The 25,915-nt window shown below is 42.6% G+C and overlaps 1 protein-coding gene across 2 annotated transcripts; it reads left to right on the top strand.

The window, feature by feature from the left end:
• The first annotated feature begins 1,382 nt into the window (after positions 1 to 1,382).
• Positions 1,383 to 21,420, top strand: LOC139445839 (probable methyltransferase-like protein 24). Of its 2 annotated transcripts, none has more exons than XM_071227068.1 (9): positions 1,383 to 1,455; positions 12,530 to 12,628; positions 13,198 to 13,281; positions 16,310 to 16,396; positions 17,023 to 17,090; positions 17,947 to 18,075; positions 18,567 to 18,641; positions 19,883 to 20,021; positions 20,796 to 21,420. In XM_071227068.1, exons 2-9 carry the CDS (start codon positions 12,551 to 12,553, stop codon positions 21,096 to 21,098), a joined length of 963 nt encoding a protein of 320 aa, XP_071083169.1. In that variant the 5' UTR covers positions 1,383 to 1,455; positions 12,530 to 12,550; the 3' UTR covers positions 21,099 to 21,420. The 2 variants fall into 2 exon arrangements, with proteins under 2 accessions (XP_071083169.1, XP_071083168.1); XM_071227067.1 differs by lacking the exon at positions 1,383 to 1,455 and adding an exon at positions 4,156 to 4,236.
• Positions 21,421 to 25,915: the final 4,495 nt, after the last annotated feature.

The raw sequence follows: 25,915 nt of genomic DNA, 5'->3' as shown, positions 1-25,915 counted from the left end.
ATTTAATTTTCTCCTCCTCTGCGTAATTTTATAGCCAGAGGTAGATCCAGTGCCGCGTGAGCGCAGTTCTCGCACAACCTTCACTTTTCCGATCTTAAGAAAGTGTGCGTCAGAAAAAACCCTCGGCATCCAGAGGGTAAAACAACAAACAAACAAACAAATATGCTTGTACAAATATACCTCGACATACCAGCATACAAATAACTATTTGATTGATGCAATTGTAAGGAGGACACATATGGATAATATGACAGAACCCTGTGCCACAGTCTAAGTTAAAGCTAAGTTAAATGTGTGTGTGTGTGTGTGTGCGTGTGTGTGTGTGTCTTTGTGTGTGTGTGTGTGTGTGTGTGTGTGTGTGTGTGTGTGTGTGTGTGTGTGTGTGTGTGTGCGTGCGTGCGTGCGTTTTTGTGTGTTTTGTTGTTGTAGTAGTCCGTACTGACTAATCTCTCTGAGATACCATGCCATAGTTTAACATGAATACCCCACTCAGACACAGTTTACTGACTCCGAGCGCCAGGCAGGTTTGCAACAAGTACCATCTATTCACGTCTTTTGGTAGGGCGCGGCCAGAGATCGAACCGCCGACCTTCCAGGCCACGCAGACGCTATATCCACTAGACCACACGGGCGGTAAAGAATAAATTAAGTCAGTCGTGATCATGATTACGTCCGGGTTCATACATGCATAAACAGACGCCGGACATATGCTACTTTAACTACACAGGTAAAATAGCATTTGTAAGTTTTAACTTCACTTCCCGAGTTCCACAGCAAAACAAACTGTCTACAATATAAGAATGAACGTAAGCAAGTGAAAGTTTAAATTATTGTCACTCCTCTTTGACACACGTCATCAGTGGGAAATACACCTGCCACATCTCTGTCGATACAATACATGAAACTGTTGCCACTATGACATTGACGATTGGCATCATCCCCGTAGGGATGGTCGCACTCGGCAACTCAGTTGATAGGATATGGTCAGGCTTTCTCACTCTGTTGATGGCGTGTCAAAGTACCTCGACGGCGTGGTCGTTGCGCATCATGGTATCAATCACTGGATTATCTGGTTCAGACGTGATTATGTACAGACCTCCTTCATATAGCTAAAATATTGCTGAGAGCGACGTAAAACACACATGCACGCACGCACGCACGCACGCGCGCACACACGCGCGCACAATGATAATTAGGCACAGAAGGTCCCTGAAATGAGAACAGTTTCCAAACTGTTTCGACATGATCAGACAAGGTATTATTTATCACACGCCAGACCGTGGCTGTAATCTCACCGATCGCAGATCGACAAAGCAGTGCACGATATAGCGTCTGACCGCTGCGTTGTTTGGCAAGACGACATGGCATGTAGCACACGTCTGTATTACCCAATGTGACACGCGGAAGTTACGCAAGTTTTGTTTGTAGGATAGAACTAAATTTCCACGCAAACATGTGAGTGTTAAACTCTTTACTCATGTAATTTTATTGAAGTAACTATATTGTAGGTTTGACGTGCACCTTATAAATGAAAACGCCTAGCGTTAGAGAGGAGAGAGGCTGTCCTATCACACATACATTTCGTGTTTCTGTGTACTGAACTGCGGGGTTGTCCTGCTGCATATGTACGCAGCACCATATATGGTTTGATTATGAATTGTGTATCAATGTTTCATATTTGATTTTGTATATAGAAGTACTGCTGTTTATAATGTTTTCTTTTAACGTTATGTACATTTTACACCTATCCCGATAAAAAAGCTATGACCCAATTGAAATAAAAGCGACAAAAGCTAACCAAAATCATGTGAAATCTCTGCTTAAAACAGTTCATTGTACGATTCAATTTCATGAGCAGGTGTTTATGAATTACTGTTAAATAGACCAGTTAATATCTAGGTTAGAGTTGGTCTTCAGCAACCCATGCTTGTCGTAAGAGGCGACTAACGGGATCGGGTGGTCAAGCTCGCTGACTTGGTTGATGCATGTTATCGTATACCAATTGCGTCGATCAACTATCATGATATCAATCACTGGATTGTCTGGTCCAGACTCGATTATTTACAGACAGGCGTCATATAGTTGGAATAATGCTGAGTGTGGCGTTAAAAAAACAACAACAAAAACACAGAAAAACAAGCAAACAAACACTATTGAATAATGATGGTACCAGGTTTTCGCGAAAAGGTGAGCGTATTCTGCCCAACCGTCGGCAGCCGTCACAAACACACGCAAAGACAAGTGAGTTGTTCACCCGAATAACACGGTAACATATGACACCAGGTTCATAAAAGGAATTGCATCGGACGGAATACACGCCTACTTGGTACCAACAGGGAAAAAAAATAAAGGATCACTGAAGGGTAGGATAATCTAAGACAAAATAGTTTGTCTCTCAGGCCTGTCTCTCAGTCCTGCTTTTGGTGGAGGTTAGCGTAACCATGGGACGCAGGTAAGGGTGTAAGGATATCAGTCATCACCAAGTACCTGCCCACGGAGCTTACCTCACCCAAGTGCAGTTAAATAGAGTAGAGTCAGAGTAGAAGCAGATGTAATACAGGCGAAACGTGATATTTGACATGTACAGCATTGATGTTATGGGGATTTGGAGTAAATGGCATACTTGAGTTATAAGCTGACTCGATGGGGTTACACGTGTATTGGGCACTATGTTAAGTACCATGTAACAGTTACTGTTTAAGTTCAATATGGTAAAGTACTGGCTGCCAGTGCATCGATGATTCATGTTGTCATAATGGCTGTATTGTCATTGCTGCTGACGGTGACTACCACTGTTGCCCGTCTTCAGGTCTATCAGAACTGATTTACAAAACCTACTGTCAATGCCGGTCACACAGGGGTAATGTCATCAGCCATGTCAGCAAGCCTGACCACCCGGTCACACAGGGGTAATGTCATCAGCCATGTCAGCAAGCCTGTTGATTTTGCATATCTTTTATACATTTTTTCACACAAATAATTTCACTTTGGATATTTGTCAATGTTCAAAATGATGCCATGCGTAAATATAGGCCACAACACGTATGAACGAACCTTTGATAATCTCCTGTTTGTTTTAACATTTTTTACATAAGAATTGAAAATTTTATAGTGTCAAATACGATATTTCTTTCCTTTGGACAAGTGTTACAAGATGAAGTGTAAATGTAACTGCAGCATGTACGTACTTCTTGGGATGTGTAATAGTCAATATCATAAGTTCAAATAACCAATGTCAATGAATAGCCGTTTCATTTTATTTTATTACTTTATCAAAATGGATAATATTTTTCGTTAAAATATATGCACACATCTCTGAAGGAATTGTCTTGGTCTTGGTGTTGGAATTGTTTTTTATGTCGTTTGATATACAATAAATTCTCGGACAACACTTAAAAGGTGTTTTTTTAGAAACTGGTTTAATATTTGCAGTTAAATTTACACCATCAAATAGGAAATTTAATATTCTCCACCTCTGCGAAATTATATAGCCAGAAGTAGATCCAGTGCCGCGTGAGCGCAATTCTCGCACAACCTTCACTTTTCCGATCTTAGGAAAGTGTGCGGAAACTCGGCATCCAGAGGGTTAAGGTTAATATGACGATATTCAAGAAATTGTGGTATTCTTGGACAGCGGGGGTGATCAGTGTATTTTTTCTAAAGGGAAGCGTCAAAGGATTAAGACATAATGCATACTAAATAAATTATTACACTTGTGTGTGTGTGTCATACTGATTTTACGAAACCAGTGTAAGAATGCAGGCATTACCCTCGCTCGGGGAATACAAGAATTATGACAATCGTCTCATAAAATCTGTATGACACACATACTTGTATAATAATCTCTGTTGTAGTTTTTTAGATAATACCAACCAATACGCAAAGCGAATACTAAGTACAGTTTCTGTGTCCTCGTGTAAATGTTTACTGACTAAAACCAGATGTTGTTTGCCGCCCCCCGTGGACGCGTCTAGGTGAGCTACAGCTGATGTCCTCTTCCGCATACAGACGCCTATAACTGAACCTGAGGGCAGCATGTCCGACACAGACTTTAAAGACAGCTGCACAAGGCAGATATTCAAGTAGAATTCATAGTGATGTGATTTTCTTGAGGATACCTTCCCACTAACAGCAGTATGACACTGACGGCCAGGTCACTACTTGAATGATAGCGCGACAAAGGCACGGACAGATCTACTATAAACAACAGTCCACTTTTCTCTCGCTGTTGTTGAGGTTAGTATTTTAAATGTTTCGTTGATTCAGACAAGTGAATTTGGTTTTCCTTCATAATCTATTTGGATTCTCTTCGTGTTGGAGTCGGAGACAGAACAGGTTCTCGTGCCCAGTGCTGGGACCCCGTGGAGATCCGGTCAGGGCTGATCTTCAGCAACCCATGCTTGTCGTAAGAGGCGACTAACGGGATCGGGTGGTCGCTGACTTGGTTGATGCATGCCATCGTATCCCAATTACGTAAATCGATGCTCATGATATCGATTACTGGGCGGTCTAGAGGTGGAGTCGCACCGTCTACATAGGGACACGACCAGGCCTCCGTGCAGAGTCGTAAAATAACGTATGCGTTTTGGAATATAGACGGATTCCTAAAAAAATAGACGATACTGATTTAATATAAATTCATTTGACGTTATAAGATAAAGAGAAACATGGATACATGACCTAGATAGTGTCAGCTGCATTAGTAAGGACTTTGAAATCCAAGGGGACTTAACTCAGGTGCTGTCGCAGTGCTTGGTAGATGTCGTTAAGAAGATACGTAAATTATCTTCTTTCTTGTCATGCTTGAATAGTTTTTAAACTTAGGCATGAACTGTTCCATCATTCAAAAGTCGTGCTTTGCATTTGTACTTAAAATCCCACATCAATGACCAGCCTATTATGAAATAAATGGTATTGTTAATTCTTAAAACATTGTTGATTTTGATTGGGGGTGATTTTAATGCAAGAACTGGGGACTTACAGGCCTAGGAAGATTATTAATTGTGTCATTTCAACTGTCACCATAACAATGAAAACAGATATGATATTGTAGTTGATAGACGATCTGAAGATAATTAGATAAATGTATTTGGTAGGTCACTAATAGACATGTGCAGTGGACTAAGTCTCTATATTGTGACTGGTTGGTTAGAGTCGGATGCGTTGATTGGATGAGTAACATTTTGTGAAAGTATGGGATCCAGCCTTACAGTTAATGCTGCATTCACAGTTGTTACCTGTATTTAACAGAAATAAAGTGTAAATCACTTCGTTTCAAATATTTGTCTTGTATGATTTAGATAATATAGTTTTAAAAAACACACAAAAAAAAGAAGAAAAAAAGAAGGAATAAGACATTTGTAATACTGTATTATTTGCATTTCCCTATTAAATGATTAATTATATATATATATTTATATTGTATGTAGATTACTTGAAAATATGACCAAAGCATAGACACAAACGTGATCTAGAAGTTATATATAGAACGGCTGAACTCTGTGCTTAATGACTGTAACATTGAGCACACGACCATGTACCTAATATTGTATGCTAACAATCTCGCTGACGAAGCCGCCTGTGCATTTAGCAAGGTGCCTGTCGGGCGAAGGCATACATATGTATTACGACACTCGTGTAAGAACTCATGTATTGCACTCGCATTCTCTCGGAAAATACACTCGTTAAGTGAAATTCCATAATAAGAACAAAGGGAAACCACTCCCAACTAGAGTATGAACTAAGATTAGCTGCCCCTGAGTCAAGGACATTACTGAGTCACGGTCAGCCTGCCGACATCTTGCGACATTATCTGAAAGGTATGTTGTTTCAACTTGTTTCAGCTTGCACTCGGAAAGAAATATATTTTAGGCTATCGACTCGATAGTTATGTGGATTGCTATCGCGATAAGAACATTTATGACGTTCTTCGTGTTTCCGAAAGGGTCAATTTGAATCGATGTTCATAAAATGAAATTCAATGTTAGAGTGCAGAACATTTTTTTTGTTTGAAAATATCCATGACAAAGAACGCCACCAACTTGGACAAAGATAAAGTAAATTGTTGCGATTACAGAATATGTTCGCCAAATAATAGTATCATAAAACCTGATTTTGATATATAGATATAGATCTACCTTCTTCGGAGATCCGGGGTAGAATTGGTCTTCAGCAACGAATGCTTGCTGTAAAAGGCGACTATGCTTGTCGTGAGAGTCGACTAACGGGATCGGGTGGTCAGACTCGCAGACTTGGTTGAAGCATGTCATCGTATCTCAATTGCGTGGATCGATGATCATGATATCAATCATTGGATTATCTGTTCCAGACTCGATTATTTACAGACCGCAGTCATATCTAGCTGGAACACTGCTGAGTGCGGCGTTAAACAACAAACCAACCAACCAACTTTCGCATCGGAAAATACATATTTAGGTGAGCCTCTTACACCCAACGCTATCCCAAGCCTATCGATACCTGAATGAAATTAGTGGTGAACATATTCTATGGCTGCTCCCGATCGTCAGTTTCGTTGTACTCAATCATTACCGCCACGTACGGAAGTCCCTCTGAGCCATCCACCACGCGGGCGTCAACGGTATTTTGCAAACTCGACTGACATCAATATGCGGAAAGACGAGAGCTCCGTAACAGCGGTGAACGAAGAGAAGTTTGCGGAAGTCAGGTAGGCCTACACAGCAGGGCTTCGTTTCCTGATGTTCACGGCTTCAATAATTTTTACAGATGTTACGGAATAGATTGATTAATATATTTTCTTTAACTCCATCTTGTTCTATAAATGTTGCTTTACTAAGGGCCTTTTGGTGTGTGTGAAAAATATATTTCTATTTTGATCAATTGTTTGTTGTCAATATGTCAGTGCATAGGAACTGTATAGTACAAGTGTAGGGCGTTAAAAGGGCATGTCTCTATTTTCATAATGACTGTCAGACTGGATAATAAGGGTTAATTACCAAGAGTATGAAAGTGGCAAAGCGAATGTCACACACAAAGTGCCATGTTTATTCCTGTCATGTGTTCCAAACTGAACCACATTGTTTCAAGAAAGCCAGATGTAGATTACTAATCTTTAACACGTTCACACTTAAACTTTGAAGGGATTAAGAAAAGTTAGCTGTTTTCTGTTTCAGCATGTGCATCATCGTGTGAGATTCACTGACGCCCTCAGGGAGGATAAGGACACGCCTTTGGTGAGAATTTTTGTGTGATAATTTCAAACTTTTCATCATGTATTTTTTCAATGCATATTTGTACAAGACATTGAACAAAAGGTGGAGGTGGAGCTCACAAATGAGTTACAGTTTTTACACTGATATATCAGTAAATGTATACCAAATTAAATAGTGGCATCAATTTTCTATTTACATCTACAGTTGATGGTTTTTGTTTCACCCAAATTTAATTGTAAAGTGGCATTTCAGTTTTAACAGCCACTTGGTCACTGTTGCAAGGGAGCGTTTCATAAACGAAGTATAGACTAATCACTCCAAAGAGCCATGAGCTATGAGCTAACCACTTGCATTATTTAAAGCAAGTCAAGTTTAAGTATTCAGCAAACAATGCAAGGACACAAAGTACAACACCAGTACAACACCAGTACAATACCAGTACAATACCAGTACAACACCAGCACAGCTTCAGTAACACCGATATTTGTAAATTGTCACCCAGTCGTGTGTGGCAACTAATTATGAAATTCATGCAATCACTTTTCATAATGGCGACCTGTAGTGTAGAAAGAAGGCTTTGCAAGGCTTGCTTGTTTTCTTTAGGCGTGCCCACCTCATGTTAGCTAACGAAGTAGCCCTGCTACATGCTTTCACTGCCTGTCATAAATTCGTGTGAAGTGTTACCGTGTAAAACAAACTGCTTCACAACCCACCCTAACCACAGGACTCAACCCATGCCGCTTCACTCAGTGTATTTGCTGACCCCAAAGAGTCCGCGTTTTATGGTAGTGGAGATAAACACACTGTGTTTTCAATGTAGAACAAAGTTACATGTACGGTCAACAGGTTACCTTGCTCTACATTGAAAACACGGTATGTTTATTTCCTAAGTGAATAATAACATACATGACTCAATAATTTAATATGTGACAGTTATACTATTAGTTTTGTTGTTGAAAATAATAAGGTACAATATACATCGAAAGGAATCGCTTTGTATGCGACAAATACTGCTATTAATTTGTTCCATGAAGTAAATTAACAGGCATTTTTTGTTTGCAAAAATGGCCAGGAAAGGTTTTATTTTCTGTTTCGCTTAAGACATTTCACATTGATCCCATAATAATTTCCTTGTTTTATGAACCTCTATACGAAGTTTTTGCAGAAATGCGTACTTAGTGCTGAAATGTACTTATTTTGCAAATAAATCACAGAAATTTTGCATATATGCTGCAGAATCTGTCACATATACTGCAGAAATTAAACATCTGAGTTGAAAGCTGGATTTCAACGTGTAAACGGATGTTGTCTTCATCTTAAAGTGAGGTTGACTCTTGTATTATTGCTTATCGAAAGTGCATGTCTGTAGGTTTACACTAGTGATCTCAAGGTTCACCTCAGTCAGATGTTGTCTTATTCTTGGGTTACCTGAACAAAGTGTCATGTAAAGATTGGATCTGTGTTACAACAGCGCCATGACAAAGCCAAACCGATGTCATGACTAGAAAGAAAAGTAAATACTGTATTGCACTGATATAGGGAAACCATATGTCAACTTCCTACACATGGGGCATATGGGAGAGAATTAAGATAATTAAGCAATAGTTCAATCATGACCTTCACCTTGGCAAGGATGTGTTTGCAGTGTGGAACAGTTGTCGAACAAGTGACTCCCTATATAACGTGTTCCAATACCTAGACTTTATTGTCGAAAAGTAGTTTGACAGTTGTTTAATGGGGGATGAATGTTAAGTCTGAATGAATTCCATGAATTATTTTCATCAGAGCAATTCTAAGTCGGAATCTCACCTGGCGCTTTTCACTTGAATCAAATGTCCTACATGCACATTGTGGACATTTTAGTATTTTTTTGTTTTGTTCGTTGTTTTACGCCACACTCAGCAATATTCCAGCTATATGACGGCGGTCTGTAAATAATCGAGTCTGGACCTGACATTCCAGTGATTAACATTGATGACAAGCATAGGCTTCTGGGGACCGTTTTAAGAGATGTCAATTAATGAATGTTTCAACTCCAAATGGAACAATATTTATCTTAAATGTTTGGTAATAACGAGACTCATATGTTATAACTTATGTGAATTTTCTACTTTCTTTCTGTAAGTTCATGTGGCAACAATTCTTTTGATCGCTAAAATCTTTCTACATAATTCTGCAGAAACTGATTTCCCGGTCGAGATCCCTGGATGAAAACTCCAGGTCAACAGTCTTGAAGAACCAAGCGAGGGAGTCAATAGAGAGTCCTCCCGTTATGGTGTCAGCGGTGATTAGCAGACAGCTATGAGGATCCTGTTATTTCAATGGTAGCTGTCTGAGAAATTGTATGTCAAGAGTACTGGGACACACTCACAAAGGTTGATCTGCTACTATGAGAAGGCAGACAGACGCCAAGATGGAGTGGAACCCTTTAAGGACGCGCAAGAAGCCCATGCAGGGATGGTAAATGGGACTAATTGTCTTTGAATGTGGACACAAACACCAAATGGAAATTATGATGGAAATTATGATGAAAATTCACAATTCTACAAACACAATACAACAGGGACAGAGCCCCCCCCCCGGCCTCCCCTCATCCTGGTTGCTGGATTGACGGCAAGTTACTCCGAACTGGTGACCATGGAAGGTCCTGTCAAGCGAACAATGGAAGGTGCTGTCAAGGGAACAATGGAAGGTGCTGTCAAGCGAACAATGGAAGGTGCTGTCAAGCGAACAATGGAAGGTACTGTCAAGCGAACAATGGAAGGTGCTGTCAAGCGAACAATGGAAGGTGCTGTCAAGCGAACAGTCTCCACACTCTGCTTTGAGTATTGAAGCATAGAAGGAAATGCAAACTGCATCAGGAACCATCATGTGAACACTGTTCAATGTGTGCCATATGCATTTATGTATAAATAACATTGTATTATTTGTACATTGTCTGTCTGTCATTGGACAGCGGTGTAAATGGCGTCCATACAGGGTTTGGACTCAGTCTGATGGCCAGCCTATCTTTTGAAGCCATGCATTTTTGAAATCTCGGGTATAAGATATATTTCCTTAATCCCGAATAAAGTTTGATCACACATTGATCTGTTATGTAAGGTCATAGCCAGACGAAAAGTTTCCAGAAAAAAAACTCTTTCGTTGGGCGGGGTCGAAATGGTCGTGGGTGATGTAGAGACACCTCAGTCTCAGCAGAAGTCTTTTTGACTCTTGTGCTTGTAGATGTTATACTAGTGGCTATATTAGTGGTTATAATAGTGGTTATATTAGTGGTTATATTAGTGGTTATATTAGTGGTTATAATAGTGGTTATATTAGTGGTTATATTAGTGGCTATATTAGTGGTTATATTAGTGGCTATATTAGTGGCTATATTAGTGGTTATATTAGTGGTTATAATAGTGGTTATATTAGTGGCTATATTAGTGGTTATATTAGTGGTTATAATAGTGGTTATAATAGTGGTTATATTAGTGGCTATATTAGTGGTTATATTAGTGGTTATATTAGTGGTTATAATAGTGGTTATATTAGTGGTTATAATAGTGGCTATATTAGTGGTTATAATAGTGGTTATATTAGTGGCTATATTAGTGGCTATATTAGTGGTTATATTAGTGGTTATATTAGTGGTTATATTAGTGGTTATAATAGTGGTTATATTAGTGGTTATAATAGTGGCTATATTAGTGGCTATAATAGTGGTTATATTAGTGGCTATATTAGTGGTTATAATAGTGGCTATATTAGTGGTTATATTAGTGGTTATATTAGTGGTTATATTAGTGGCTATATTAGTGGTTATAATAGTGGTTATATTAGTGGCTATATTAGTGGTTATATTAGTGGTTATATCGTCTGAGTACTAATTCATGGCTGATACGCTGGGCAATCACTTACACAGAATGACAAATTCACTCACACGACCAAACACTCAAAAGTGATAACAGATGAATGGTTTTCTGTAGGTCAATAAATAAAACTTGGTTAGTGACATCTTTAGGACAGGACCCAGACTGGAAAAGACCTGAGTGACCTAAGTGTAACGCTATGGTATGAGTGAAGATCATCCATGTCGTATGTTTTCCATTATCACTACCGGGCCTATTTCTGTACTTGTGTGTGGAGTCTCATGTATAGAGGTGTTATGATATTTGGATGGAGATATATGAGCAGTGATGACAAGTGTGACCTACCTTCAATGAGTAGCATATGCCATATTATCATTGTAATATAGAATTCTACCTACGGCACATGTCACCCTTTTGGGTGGGGCAATGTGTTTCAAACTTCCAATGAAACTGGTATATCTAGATCTAACAGGGGCGGTGGGGTAGGCACCGCACGTGGGGACATTTAGTGAAGCCCATTTCTGGTGCCCACGCCGTGATATTGCTAGAATATTGCTAAAAGCGGCGTAAAATCATACACACTGGCACGGTTCCAAAATAATCTGATAATAATTCACAAAGACCGAAGGTACAAGTGAGCCTTTATTCGATTACTTTCAATTGGAAGTGTAAACATGAAATTTATAAATAACATCATATACGAATTGACATTTGTTCATTAATAGGCTCAACATCTGAAAGATAATAATTAATAAATATCATCAATACATCAATCAGTACATGTCCAGAAATCTCAGCGTTCAGAGGATGTTTAGAATGAAAGTGACAGAATATTACAACAGGTAACTGATATGCTCAGGCTAACATTATTTACTAGAAACAACACATGAAGGAAACTTGAATCCAGAAACATTACTGATACTTTCAGCAATCTTCAGTTATCTTGTTAATTTTAAAACATTTTCTTTCTTTCACAGCTGAATAATTACATTTTCGTTGTGTTCATTGAAATTTTTGCTTTCTGATTAGCCTACTTGGTCACGTGTTATTGCATTCATTCCCCAATGAATGTAAAACATTAAGCCACGCCTACCGAGGCGCACTACTTTTATTACCGCGGAATGTCGGGGAATCCCAATATTACAGTCGAGGGAATTCTCTTTCTGCTCACGTGTATCGTCATGCACAGGACACTTAGCGACTTTGATGCATATTCATTGTCCAACCTAACCTTTAAAACCGAAGGCCCAGAATGAATGAACCAGCCAACGTGCAGACTCGCTCGCCTGTTTTTTTCCCACTCGCCTCCATTCAACTTTCATGTCTCCGGGTATCATGTACAGAAGTTTGCACGTCGTTTGATTCATACCTCAATGAACCGGGAAAAAATCAATCCTTAATTGAACAAAATGCACCCTCACAAATTTTGACAATTATTTAGAAAGGTCTCTGGAATGGAAAGTGTCCCGTAACTTGTTCTTGCAGACTGAAGACGTAGCTGATGCAATGAAGGGGAGTCTAGTGGTGGTGGTGATGCTGGCCGGTGTGGTGCTGGGGGCACTGATCATGAGTCAACACTTACAGGTGCGTGCAGGGAGCCGGTGATGGCTTGTTGAGGGTGTGCAGTACAGTACAGTACAGTACAGTACAGATATAGTGTACTGTACAAATCTGTGACCAGGCTTGCTGACTTGGTTGATACATGTCATCCCGATTGCGTGGATCGATGTTCATGATAACAACCCGTGGATTGTCTGGTCCAGACTCGATTATGTACAGACTGCCGTCATATATTTGTGAGGCGTTAAACAACACACAGACAAACAAACACATGTGTAACGCTGAAAGCACAATTAGGGGCATCAAAGACAGACACCACATAGGCTATTGTCTTTTTTAAACATGGCTACCATTGATGTTAGGTCATCATAAATAATAAACAAGATTACTCCTATACTTCTGTTTCTCTACCATGTCGGAATGTCTTCCAAATTGCTGATGCGGCGAAAATCACTACTAACTCACACATTCATTAGTTGGACAGTCCATATAACAGCAACACCTGTACACATAGGAAAGTGGATTTCAAGTAAGTCTTGTAAGTACAATGGTTGTAGAATGATTGTAGTGTAGAAAGACACTTTTTTATTCAGGTCAACATGAAATCAGGTGTCAGGGTGGTGGAAAATGACCTCAACCACAACACGCCGCTGGAAGAACACCGGCGACAAGGCCAGGTGAGTGCTTGGTCATCTACACCTGAAGGCGCTAACACGACCAGGTGAGTGCTTGGTCATCTACACCTGAAGGCGCTAACACGACCAGGTAAGTGCTTGGTCATCTACACCTGAAGGCGCTAACACGACCAGGTGAGTGCTTGGTCGTCTACACCTGAAGGCGCTGACACAACCAGGTAAGTGCTTGGTCATCTACACCTGAAGACGCTAACACAACCAGGTGAGTGCTTGGTCATCTACACTTATAGGCGCTAACACGACCAGGTGAGTGCTTGGTCATCTACACCTGAAGGCGCTAACACGACCAGGTGAGTGCTTGGTCATCTACACCTGAAGGCGCTAACACGACCAGGTAAGTGCTTGGTCATCTACACCTGAAGACGCTAACACGACCAGGTGAGTGCTTGGTCATCTACACCTGAAGACGCTAACACGACCAGGTAAGTGCTTGGTCATCTACACCTGAAGGCGCTAACACGACCAGGTGAGTGCTTGGTCTTCACACCTGAAGGCGCTAACATGACCAGGTAAGTGCTTCGTCATCTACACCTGAAGACGCTAACACGACCAGGTGAGTGCTTGGTCATCTACACCTGAAGGCGCTAACACGACCAGGTGAGTGCTTGGTCATCTACACCTGAAGGCGCTAACACGACCAGGTAAGTGCTTGGTCATCTACACCTGAAGACGCTAACACGACCAGGTAAGTGCTTGGTCATCTACACCTGAAGGCGCTAACATGACCAGGTGAGTGCTTGGTCATCTACACCTGAAGGCGCTAACACGACCAGGTAAGTGCTTGGTCATCTACACCTGAAGACGCTAACACGACCAGGTGAGTGCTTGGTCTTCACACCTGAAGGCGCTAACATGACCAGGTAAGTGCTTGGTCATCTACACCTGAAGACGCTAACACGACCAGGTGAGTGCTTGGTCATCTACACCTGAAGGCGCTAACACGACCAGGTAAGTGCTTGGTCATCTACACCTGAAGACGCTAACACGACCAGGTAAGTGCTTGGTCATCTACACCTGAAGACGCTAACACGACCAGGTGAGTGCTTGGTCATCTACACCTGAAGGCGCTAACACGACCAGGTAAGTGCTTGGTCATCTACACCTGAAGGCGCTAACACGACCAGGTGAGTGCTTGGTCATCTACACCTGAAGGCGCTAACACGACCAGGTGAGTGCTTGGTCATCTACACCTGAAGGCGCTAACACGACCAGGTGAGTGCTTGGTCATCTACACCTGAAGGCGCTAACACGACCAGATAAGTGCTTGGTCATCTACACCTGAAGACGCTAACACAACCAGGTGTGTGCTTGGTCGTCTACACCTGAAGGCCCTAACACGACCAGGTGAGTGCTTGGTCATCTACACCTGAAGGCGCTAACACGACCAGGTAAGTGCTTGGTCATCTACACCTGAAGGCGCTAACACGACCAGGTAAGTGCTTGGTCATCTACACCTGAAGGCGCTAACACGACCAGGTGAGTGCTTGGTCATCTACACCTGAAGGCGCTAACACGACCAGGTGAGTGCTTGGTCATCTACACCTGAAGGCGCTAACACGACCAGGTAAGTGCTTGGTCATCTACACCTGAAGACGCTAACACGACCAGGTAAGTGCTTGGTCATCTACACCTGAAGACGCTAACACGACCAGGTGAGTGCTTGGTCATCTACACCTGAAGGCGCTAACACGACCAGGTGAGTGCAGGTAGCTGGATCCTTGAATGTTTATGGATGCAGATTACAGTCATACTGTACACACCTGTGTGACACTGAAAGTACATCAGTGTCATCAAAGACTGACAACAGATAGGATATTGTTATTAGAATATGATCACAATTTGCCTTCAGGCATACAAAGTCATACGCAGCATCAGACCTACAGATCTGTTTCTCAAGCATGGCGGAATGACTGCCAAATGATGTGCGCTAAAAATCAGAACTTACTCACTCATCCATTAGCTAGGCAGTACTGACGCATGATTGTAGCAGCACCTAGACAGGGCACATCTTTCATCAGAGAGGTAATCTGATTTTCTAAGGGATGATGAGTTGAATGACTTTCGAAGGAACGCTTTAACATTAGACGTTGTCGCAGGGCTCGCGTCAGTGATTAATAATCAGGACTGTACAATCGTCGAAACAGATTCAGTGAGCAGATGAATGCAATCAGCTCAGGTGTACCCAGCCTTGAGGCCCAACCATACTGAACAGCACATTTGTATCAGGTGAACGGCCCATTTGTATCAAGTGAACAGCCAATATGTATCAAGTGAACAGCCCATATGTATCAAGTGAACAGCCCATATGTATCAAGTGAACAGCCCATTTGTATCAAGTGAACGGCCCATTTGTATCAAGTGAACAGCCCATATGTATTAAGTGAACAGCCCATTTGTATCAAGTGAACAGCCCATATGTATCAAGTGAACAGCCCATATGTATCAAGTGAACAGCCCATTTGTATCAAGTGAACAGCCCATTTGTATCAAGTGAACAGCCCATTTGTATCAAGTGAACAGTCCATTTGTATCAAGGGAACAGCCCATTTGTATCAAGATGAATACTGTTTATGTAAGCACGGCTTTTTATGCCCAATCTGGATTTTGGAAAGAATTAGGTTGCTTTCACGTGAGTGAGTGTGTTGGGTTTAACGCCGCTTTTAACAGTATTCAAGTTATATCATGGTGCTGACAAACCTAGAAACGGTATCGGCGCGAACTGGGATTCGAACCCACAATCATAGGTTTCTGGCGTGGGGGGATCAGACTTACTTTCCTGGTGTGAGAAGAAGTACAGAACTGAGGCATGTCCAAGACATTCAGCGCGTCGGTGACTCACGACCGGTCGGAAGGGGGAAATAAAACCCATCGCGTCCACTGGTATTTACGTTGCATCTCACAAGACCACTCGGAAACACGAATCTGCATTCATTTATTTTACATAGGTGACGCCTATTACGAATGATGGCTGTAGAATGATTGCTGAAGAGAAAGGCACTTTGTATTTCAGGTGAACAAGAAAGCAGATAGTGTTGCGGTGACGGAAAATGACCTCAACGACAAAACGCCCCTCGGAGACATTCGACGACAAGGCCAGGTAATGTCTGGGTACCCACAGCCAAACACCAGAAGGCGCGTACCGTGAAATAGCATAGCTCTCTGTTATTTCAGAATAGCGTAAGTTCGTTTCAGTAATATGGTATTGTAACCTTATGTAATATAGTTCAACCAATACATAACAGATCCATCCTAAAGGTCGACCGCCTGCCTAGTCTAGTGATAGACGCCTGCCGGAGAGCGGAAGGTCGGGGTTTGATCTCCGGTCGCGTCATACCAAACGACGTAAACAAATGGTACTTGTTGTTACCCTGTCTGGTTCTCGTCATAAAGGGGCTAAAACAAGGACTGTTCGGCTCTGAGTCAGTATACTGATATTCATGCTAAACTGCGGCATGGTATCGCTGTGGGCTAACATTATAAAATCGGCATCAGCCCGGACTAGTACAAGCAGCCACACACACACACACATGTACTTCACTATGTAAATGTAATAATCTTGAACGCGACGTTAAACCACATTTCACCACACCTCACCCGTCCTGACGATTTGGTATATGTCCAGATAATAGGGTGTCCGGCCTCCCGGAGTTACAATGTATTTCGATAATTCTTCCCACACTTTACCTGAATGACGACACCAGATACTGATGACATTGATTCTAGATTATCCTGCCGGACAAAGCTGCTATAGACAAGTTGTCAGCCGCCGCGGTGTTTCGGACCTACCACAGGTATGTGTCTGTGTACAGCGACACCTGGTTAGACCAGACGGTACCGTTTCAGGTGAATTCGTGCAGATAAATAACTTCCAGTGGAAGGGCTTGTGTTCCTGTTGATATATATATATATATATATATATATATATATATATATATATATACATGTATCAGATAGCTGCGCGCAAAATCGCAGAGCAATGAAGAACGAAGTATGGTTTATTTCACAATAAAACATTGTTCTATCATGCCGTAAGTTCTGGAGATTCGAACATGCGCTCGCATTATTACGTCGTATATTGGACGACGTTACTTTTGAGAGGGGGTGAGATCTTCCACACAGATATAGCTGGGCAACGCATATATTCGGGAGGTCATCATTATAATCAAAATTGGGTAAATATGTTTAAAGCTTGTACATTTTATCAACATCCTCAAAGAGGCTGTACATAATTTTGATGTCTCATGTAAAAGATAAACGACTCGTGGTCGTTGTTTATCGTACAATATGTATTCTCCCTGCAGTGTTTTATTGTACGATAAACAATGACCACGAATCGTTTATTTCTTAAATACATGTATATATATTAGAGTCAACCCTAAACTGTATGGCCTCCTGAAAGCGAGGCATCCGGAGTAGCGGGGTCAGACTAACGAGTTTGGACAGTTTTTTCATTATGTTTTCAAGAATATCTCTATAATAACGCAAGTGTAAGAAGCGAATGCTGCGGCTTTAAGTATTATACATTGTTATACAAGAGTTAAGTGACGACGTCACGTCACGTGATATTGTAATAGATCTAACAAAATTGATTTTGTATATGCAATCGTGGACACGCATATAACATTCATCACTGTGTTTTTCACATAGTTACCTTGACAACGTAGACATAATGTGCTCCCGGAAGTTGCGGATGGGAAATCTGGGAGACGGAGGCTGGGAAATATGTGATGACAGAGAATATCGTCCCGTAAAGCCTTGTATTGTGTACTCCTTTGGGTGAGTCAGTGACTGATGTTGTTTGTTTGTTTGTTGTTTAACACCGCACTCAGCAATTATCCAGCTATATGACGGCGGTCTGTAAATAATCGAGTCTGGACCAGACAATCCAGTGATTGATATCATGAGCATCGATCCACGCAATTTGGATACGATGACATCCATCAACCAAGTAGGCGAGCCTGACACCCGATCCCGTTAGTCGCCTCTTACACAAGCATAGTCGCATTTTATGGCAAGCATGGGTTGCTGCAGACCAATTCTACCCCGGATCTTCACGGGTATGTGACCTGCCCGATTGAATTGGGGTCAAATGGCACAATGTTTATAAGTGAGCGTCCCCACTGTCCACTGCTCGTCCTGTCAACCCACGTTTTTTTTTATCCAGATTCGATCAGTGTCGCTCGTCGGGAATTAAGTACTTCCTTGGATAAGTAAAACTCCAAGCCGAAAACGTGAGTCTCCATAAGTCGTTTTTTTTGTTGTTGCAGCATCAACTTTGACTTTACTTTCGACGATGATACGGCGAAAAACTACGAGTGTGGCGTATTTTCGTTTGACCCAAGGTTTGTACAATTTTATAATCCTATATCACGATGCTTGTCAGGAGTGTCCGCTGGTCACTGGTTCGAAGCCCCCTTTCACGGAGATTGGTGTCACACCACCAAACGCTGCACGTGGGATACATGCAGGTGTGTCTGGGATCAGACCGACACCAGAAAACAGAGTTTTAAGGAGACTACCTAAATTTACTCACTTCCTTAACAGCAAGGGGAGGACTTTCCGTGTAATTTTAGTTTTGGAAACTAGTTTCTTGATAATACAGAGAAGACATATCTGCAGACGATCTGCAGTGCTGTATGATTTTCCTTTCCAGCAAATAAGAAATGATCCATACGTATCTCCATGTACTTCCCAGCTGGCAACCGAGTGGGCCTGCCGGCATCCGCTGACTGCATGGTGCGCCTTCGGGCGGCACTGGTGTTGGCCTCTGACCCAACAGGACCTATGATGTCGTTGCGTCACAGCATAAAACAATTCAGTTGAGGATTACCTTGTGACACAGATATTTACAAATAAGCCTCAAATAATAATATAATCCCTCGGCACAGTTACGTAATGATTACATGTTCTGAAGTAAAGACTACAGGTGCCTCTGTGAGTACACCTTGCGACATCCCCACACAAGTAGGCACAGACTACAAGCGTCTGGAATGTCGAGCCGAACCGTTAGTGTTATCAACACCTATTGCATATCAATGCAAGCCATACTCTAACGCTAGTACTGTCACCCCGAAGCTCGCTGACGTGGTTGATGCATGTCATCGTATCCCAGTTCCGTGGGTCGATGCTCATGATGTGAATCTTTGGATTGTCGATTATTTACAGACCGCCGCCATGTAGCTGGAATATTGCTGAGTGCGGCGTTAACTGACAAACAAACAAACAGAAACTGTCACTACGCCAAAAGATATTGCATGGACATTCAAGCTATACCCTACCGCTACTGTCATCTTTACAAAAGGTATAACTTCTACATACACACGCCTTCGTTCACTTCGTTGGTGAACCCCATATAATGGTATATAGTTAGGGCGAATCTTGGAATCTTGGAGTCTGCTAAATGTGGAAGGTTAGTTTCAACAAACAAAGGATCAAAATCAGGGCTTATTCTTGCACACCTGTTGACAAAACTCCTCAGTCGTCTAGACCACATTCAATATTGATGTAACACGTCTTGAAATCTATTTTATAATAAACTGTAAAGTGGACGTTTTACATGTGTTTGAATATGGTATCGTTTCAGCATGAAGAAAAACAGCTACCAGAGATCAGCACGTGTTCGTTTCTTGAACGTAGGCATAGATAGGGAGAACACGGTGAACGGACAACACTGGGAGATGCACACCCTGGGCCGAGTGAAGGCCATGCTCAATCACCAGGAGGTACATATGTAGGACCACTATTTCAGTCATACCACGGCGCATCAGTTGGTTGTGGGAAGAAAGTGGCGTTTAACAATAATCATTCTCTTTAATTAACAAGGTTTGGAACTGTGTTTGCAACCCGCACCCTCATTTGTTTAAGTCCTCTGGTAGTGGTGGGGTAGCCTATTGGTTACCCTATGCCGAAGACCCGGGTTCGATTCCCTACATGGGTACAATGTGTGAAGCTCTGGTGTCCCCCGCCGTGATATTGCTAGAATATTGCTAAAAGTGGTGTAAAACCATACTCACTCACTCACTCACTCACTCACTCACTCACTGTAGCAGAAGATCAGTGAGGCTGCATGATAAGGGTTTTAACCTGATATAACATCCTCCGTGGTCTAGTGGTAGTAGGTCCGGGGTTCGATCCCCGGCCGCGTCATACCAAAAGACGGTTACAGATGGTACTTGTTGTTACCTTGTCTGGCGCTCAGCATTAATGGGCCAAAACAAGGATTGGTCGGCTCTGAGTCAGTATTCCGTGTCTGTGTGGGGTATTCATGTTAAACTGCGGCATGGTATCTCTGAGCTAGCACTATAATTCGGCATCAGTCCGGACTAGTACAAGCACACACACACACACACACACACACACACACACAAACACGTGCATGCACGTCGCTATATCAGTGCGCCGTTAAACTCAATTTCACCCACCTATGAACTGAAACACATTCAAAGCGGCCTTATACATGTTCCTCACTCAATACTGAAGCAATATTTCTTTTTCAGAAAATCATCGATGTTCTTAAAATGGACGTCGAACACTCTGAATGGCGATCCCTGCCGGAAATGGTGGTCTCTCGGAATCTCTCCTCTGTCCGACAGCTTCTTGTTGAATATCATGGGATGTGCACGGATCGAAACGAGTGCATACAGATGTTGAAGGTGCTAAAGGATGTACATGATTTGGGATTCAGGAAGTTTTATGTTCACAAAAATCCTGTATGCCAAATTAAGTCGTCTTTGTTTCCCGTTGTACGCACACAATGCTATGAAGTTCACTACATAAATACCAACCTAAAAGTACGTTAAAATTGTACGTCATAGATAGACACTGTATGTTGGACTGACAAGTGTTTGTTGCGGTCAACTGACGACAAGACAGACACAGCAGCTACATATTATGACGTCTGCATTTCTAGGGTGCCGAGATACTTCTGAACAGGTACCTTTATTCAAATGTCACAGCTAAAAAACACTGTCTGCTTCTTTAACATCATGTGCCGGGTGCTATCGGTAGAGCAGGGCATACTTACCATCTCTCAGACACCTGGTGTCGTCAAGGACTTTCAAGGATACACGCATATCATGTTCACCTTTTTTGTCTTTTACGCTCTTTACGCTCAATAAACTTGTTCGGTCAGATATTCGCGATTGATGCTTTATCTGAGATGAGATCCATGATCAGCGATGCCTGGATATATATCTCCCGACACGACCATAGCGTGGTATGCGTTCAGTCTTGTGCCACTCTGGCGATGTGTGAGGCCACTGGAAGTATATGTTGTACTGGAGAGAGGCAGTCAAAATAGTGGACAAAACAAGAGGTCTGATTCATGAACTTTTTCAGACACATGTATGTTTGCGGACTAGTCGTACAATGGAGCTATCTTAGTATGGAAAGGGTTTTGTCGTTCATATTTAAGTGCATAAAGTCCTTTGATATATGATCAATAATCAACAGTTCCTCTGCTTACACTATTTTAGCCTCTGCTCTCCGGTCCGAGTAGTGTAGATCTTTGTAGAGTGACTTTAACCTCGAAATACGTGACCGACAATGAGCTAAGGGACCTTATGGGTGTTTTGTCACTGTTTTAGTTTTACGTCTCCATATATTTTCAATCAGTATCTTAGCAACACAAAAATTCACAAGCATCAATTCATATTTATTTATTGATAAATGGCATCGAACATGTGGACTCATTTTCCGACTAATAACTGTTTATGTAATAATTGCAATTTTTATAAATAGTGTCTGATTAATTGAAAGTAGACATGTATGCTGAAAGGTTTTGAAATAACCTTTTTATCACTTAACGAATTAACTAGAGAAAACAGATATGTTTTTACACTCCGTACACATGGCGATTTCTGCTGAAGTAAGTTGACGTCAAACGTCTTTGTGGGCCACCTCTTCTGTGTCCACTCTCACCATGTCCCTCCACGTAATTGTACACTTGAGTCCTGAAGTTTTACTGCCCATAACGCTGTATCATTGTATCATATTTCATGATTACAAACACTTTATTTGGAATATCGTTGTTTGTCAATTGTTTGGTATGTTTTTTAAGTCATCAGTACATGTAAAACTCCTTCACTAAATATTTTGAAATAATACGTTTTGACACAAGTATCATAAACATATACATGTCTTCAATTATACCAAAACGTAATACCTACATCACTAACAAGTCAGGGACAAAACTCGATGTTTAACGCCGCACTCATCAATATTCCAGCAATATGACGGCTAGCGTTGTTTCAAGGTCATCTTGCAATGAACATGGCGTGCCTCCACCTCTACTCTGAAGTCAGTCACGCCTCTTCTCTGTGAGGAGGCTTTGCCGTCTGAAGGCTCCGCATTTTGCTGTGCAGAGTTGCGTCCCTTAATTCTCCCAGAAACCTATTTATGCATTCCCGTAACCTGCAAGAAGACTCATCCCCCTATCGATGAATGTTATGTGCGAAAATACGACAAACCTATCAGAATGCGCGTATGATTTTAAGTTCTTCGTCAAAGAATCCCTCGGAAATAATTTTTGATTCTACATATGTCTTGCATCTAAAACTATACCCAAGACACAGTTAAATGTGTTCAATCATACTGTATAATTCCGCACGTCCCAATGTGTTTTCAATTGCCTCTGAAATATATATAATACATGTGGAAATAATATGTGAACCATTACGCAACGAGTTGACAATTGTTTTAGGTATGCCCGTTTGCGCTAAGACGGAACCCGGTCGCAAAAATGGCCATGAGAGGGGCACGAGTCGCTGTTCGGCTTGTCCCGGAATAACACGAGTTGGTCACGAATGCTATTTATGATGTTGGGCTCGAATCTTTCTAGATTTGTCAGCAGCATGCCCGTGCCCTTGGGTGGTGAACGTCTTAGAACTATATCACGTGTAACGTGTTGCCATGTTCGCTTGCACAACAAGTTGCCATATGCCCGTGTCAGATTTGTCCCTGGTACCGCAGGGAGTGAGACCAGAATGTTTCACTTCGACCCACCACTATCACTGCAAGGCCGTAGTTAACTTTTTTTTTATCCCCCTGCATATAATGCGGGGGGATATAGCTATTGACATGTCCGTCCGTCCGTTTTTCTGAATCGTTTCCGGAGCGGACCTCTTAAACCGTTAAATATTTCTTGATCAAACTCTGCATTTATATCACTAAAGTGGTGAAGTTGTGCCTTTTGCTATTTTGGAATTTTTCCAATTTTTTCATTTTCTAATTTTCATGAACGCATGCTCGGCATAGGCTAACTTTCTGAGTGATGTTTGTTTCCGGAGCGGACCTCTTAAACCGTTAAATATTTCTTGATCAAACTCTGCATTTATATCACTCAAGTGGTGAAGTTGTGGCTTTTGCTATTTTGCAATTTTTTCATCTCAAATTTTCATGTAAACATGTTAGTTTCCGAAGCAGAACTCAAAAACTGTTGAATATTTCTACATGTTACTTTTCATAGGTTTAAACTACAATTTTAGAATTATTTATTTTGTACGTTTACATGGCAACAAGTTGGACTTAGGTTCTATAAGGGTGGTGTTCGTTTCCGGAGCGTAACTCAAAACCCATTAAATACTTTCTTACAAAACTTTGCATGTCTACCAGGCACTTACTGAACTGGTGCCTTTTTCTATATTGGAATTTTATAAATTTATATTCTTTACGTTTCCATGGCAACAAGTTGGATTTAAGTTTGAATATAGGGTTGGTAGACTTATGGAGTATAACAAATAAACTGTTACATATTTCCTTGCCAAACATTGCATGTCTATATATAAAGCACATACTGAACTGGTGCCATTTGATATTAAGGAGTTTTTAGAAATGTTTATTTTAGAATTTCCATTGCAGCTATTTTGACATGGGCTAAGAGAAATGTTGGGTCAGTTATCTGGTTTGGGACCATACATTATCACATGTCCCCAACTTGATTCAAATAAAACTGTTTTCTATAAAAAAAAAATGCCCCGGCTGGCTACGGCACAGCACTGTAATGAAAGTTAATACCGAGCCTCAACACGTGGCCAAAATATTCAACCTGTTTCAACCTGCCAAAAAGGAAACTCAAAAGTTATTTAGATATATATTTGATATATCATAAAAATGAGCAGATTGTCATCGATTGTTCAAACTTGGCACACGTTATTGGTATTGACCCAGACCGCCGTCATACATACAGTTCATTCCCATGACACGCGTTGAGAGCGCACAGTAAACACGTGACACGGGAGATCCACGGGCTGCTCTCGGACATGCAGGGTGGTCAACGTGTGACCGGTGGGTGCTGCACACATGGAGGGTGGTCAACGTGTGACCGGTGGGTGCTGCACGCATGGAGGGTGGTCAACGTGTGACCGGTGGGTGCTGCACACATGGAGGGTGGTCAACGTGTGACCGGTGGGTGCTGCACACATGGAGGGTGGTCAACGTTTGACCGGTGGGTGCTGCACGCATGCAGGGTGGTCAACGTGTGACCGGTGGGTGCTGCACACATGGAGGGTGGTCAACGTGTGACCGGTGGGTGCTGCACACATGCAGGGTGGTCAACGTGTGACCGGTGGGTGCTGCACGCATGCAGGGTGGTCAACGTATGACCGGTGGGTGCTGCACACATGCAGGGTGGTCAACGTGTGACCGGTGGGTGCTGCACGCATGCAGGGTGGTCAACGTGTGACCGGTGGGTGCTGCACACATGGAGGGTGGTCAACGTGTGACCGGTGGGTGCTGCACGCATGGAGGGTGGTCAACGTTTGACCGGTGGGTGCTGCACACATGGAGGGTGGTCAACGTGTGACCGGTGGGTGCTGCACGCATGGAGGGTGGTCAACGTGTGACCGGTGGGTGCTGCACACATGGAGGGTGGTCAACGTGTGACCGGTGGGTGCTGCACACATGCAGGGTGGTCAACGTGTGACCGGTGGGTGCTGCACACATGCAGGGTGGTCAACGTGTGACCGGTGGGTGCTGCACGCATGCAGGGTGGTCAACGTGTGACCGGTGGGTGCTGCACGCATGCAGGGTGGTCAACGTGTGACCGGTGGGTGCTGCACACATGGAGGGTGGTCAACGTGTGACCGGTGGGTGCTGCACGCATGCAGGGTGGTCAACGTGTGACCGGTGGGTGCTGCACACATGGAGGGTGGTCAACGTGTGACGGGTGGGTGCTGCACGCATGCAGGGTGGTCAACGTGTGACCGGTGGGTGCTGCACGCATGGAGGGTGGTCAACGTGTGACCGGTGGGTGCTGCACACATGCAGGGTGGTCAACGTGTGACCGGTGGGTGCTGCACGCATGCAGGGTGGTCAACGTGTGACCGGTGGGTGCTGCACGCATGCAGGGTGGTCAACGTGTGACCAGTGGGTGCTGCACACATGGAGGGTGGTCAACGTGTGACCGGTGGGTGCTGCACACATGGAGGGTGGTCAACGTGTGACGGGTGGGTGCTGCACGCATGCAGGGTGGTCAACGTGTGACCGGTGGGTGCTGCACGCATGGAGGGTGGTCAACGTGTGACCGGTGGGTGCTGCACACATGGAGGGTGGTCAACGTGTGACCAGTGGGTGCTGCACACATGGAGGGTGGTCAACGTGTGACCAGTGGGTGCTGCAC

Source organism: Haliotis cracherodii, unplaced genomic scaffold, assembly GCF_022045235.1.
Source record: "Haliotis cracherodii isolate W230 unplaced genomic scaffold, xgHalCrac1.p SCAF_6, whole genome shotgun sequence".
In the NCBI taxonomy this organism is placed as follows: domain Eukaryota; kingdom Metazoa; phylum Mollusca; class Gastropoda; order Lepetellida; family Haliotidae; genus Haliotis; species Haliotis cracherodii.
The sequence above is the reverse complement of the archived record's forward strand: the minus strand, read 5'-3'. Positions and strand labels throughout refer to the sequence as shown.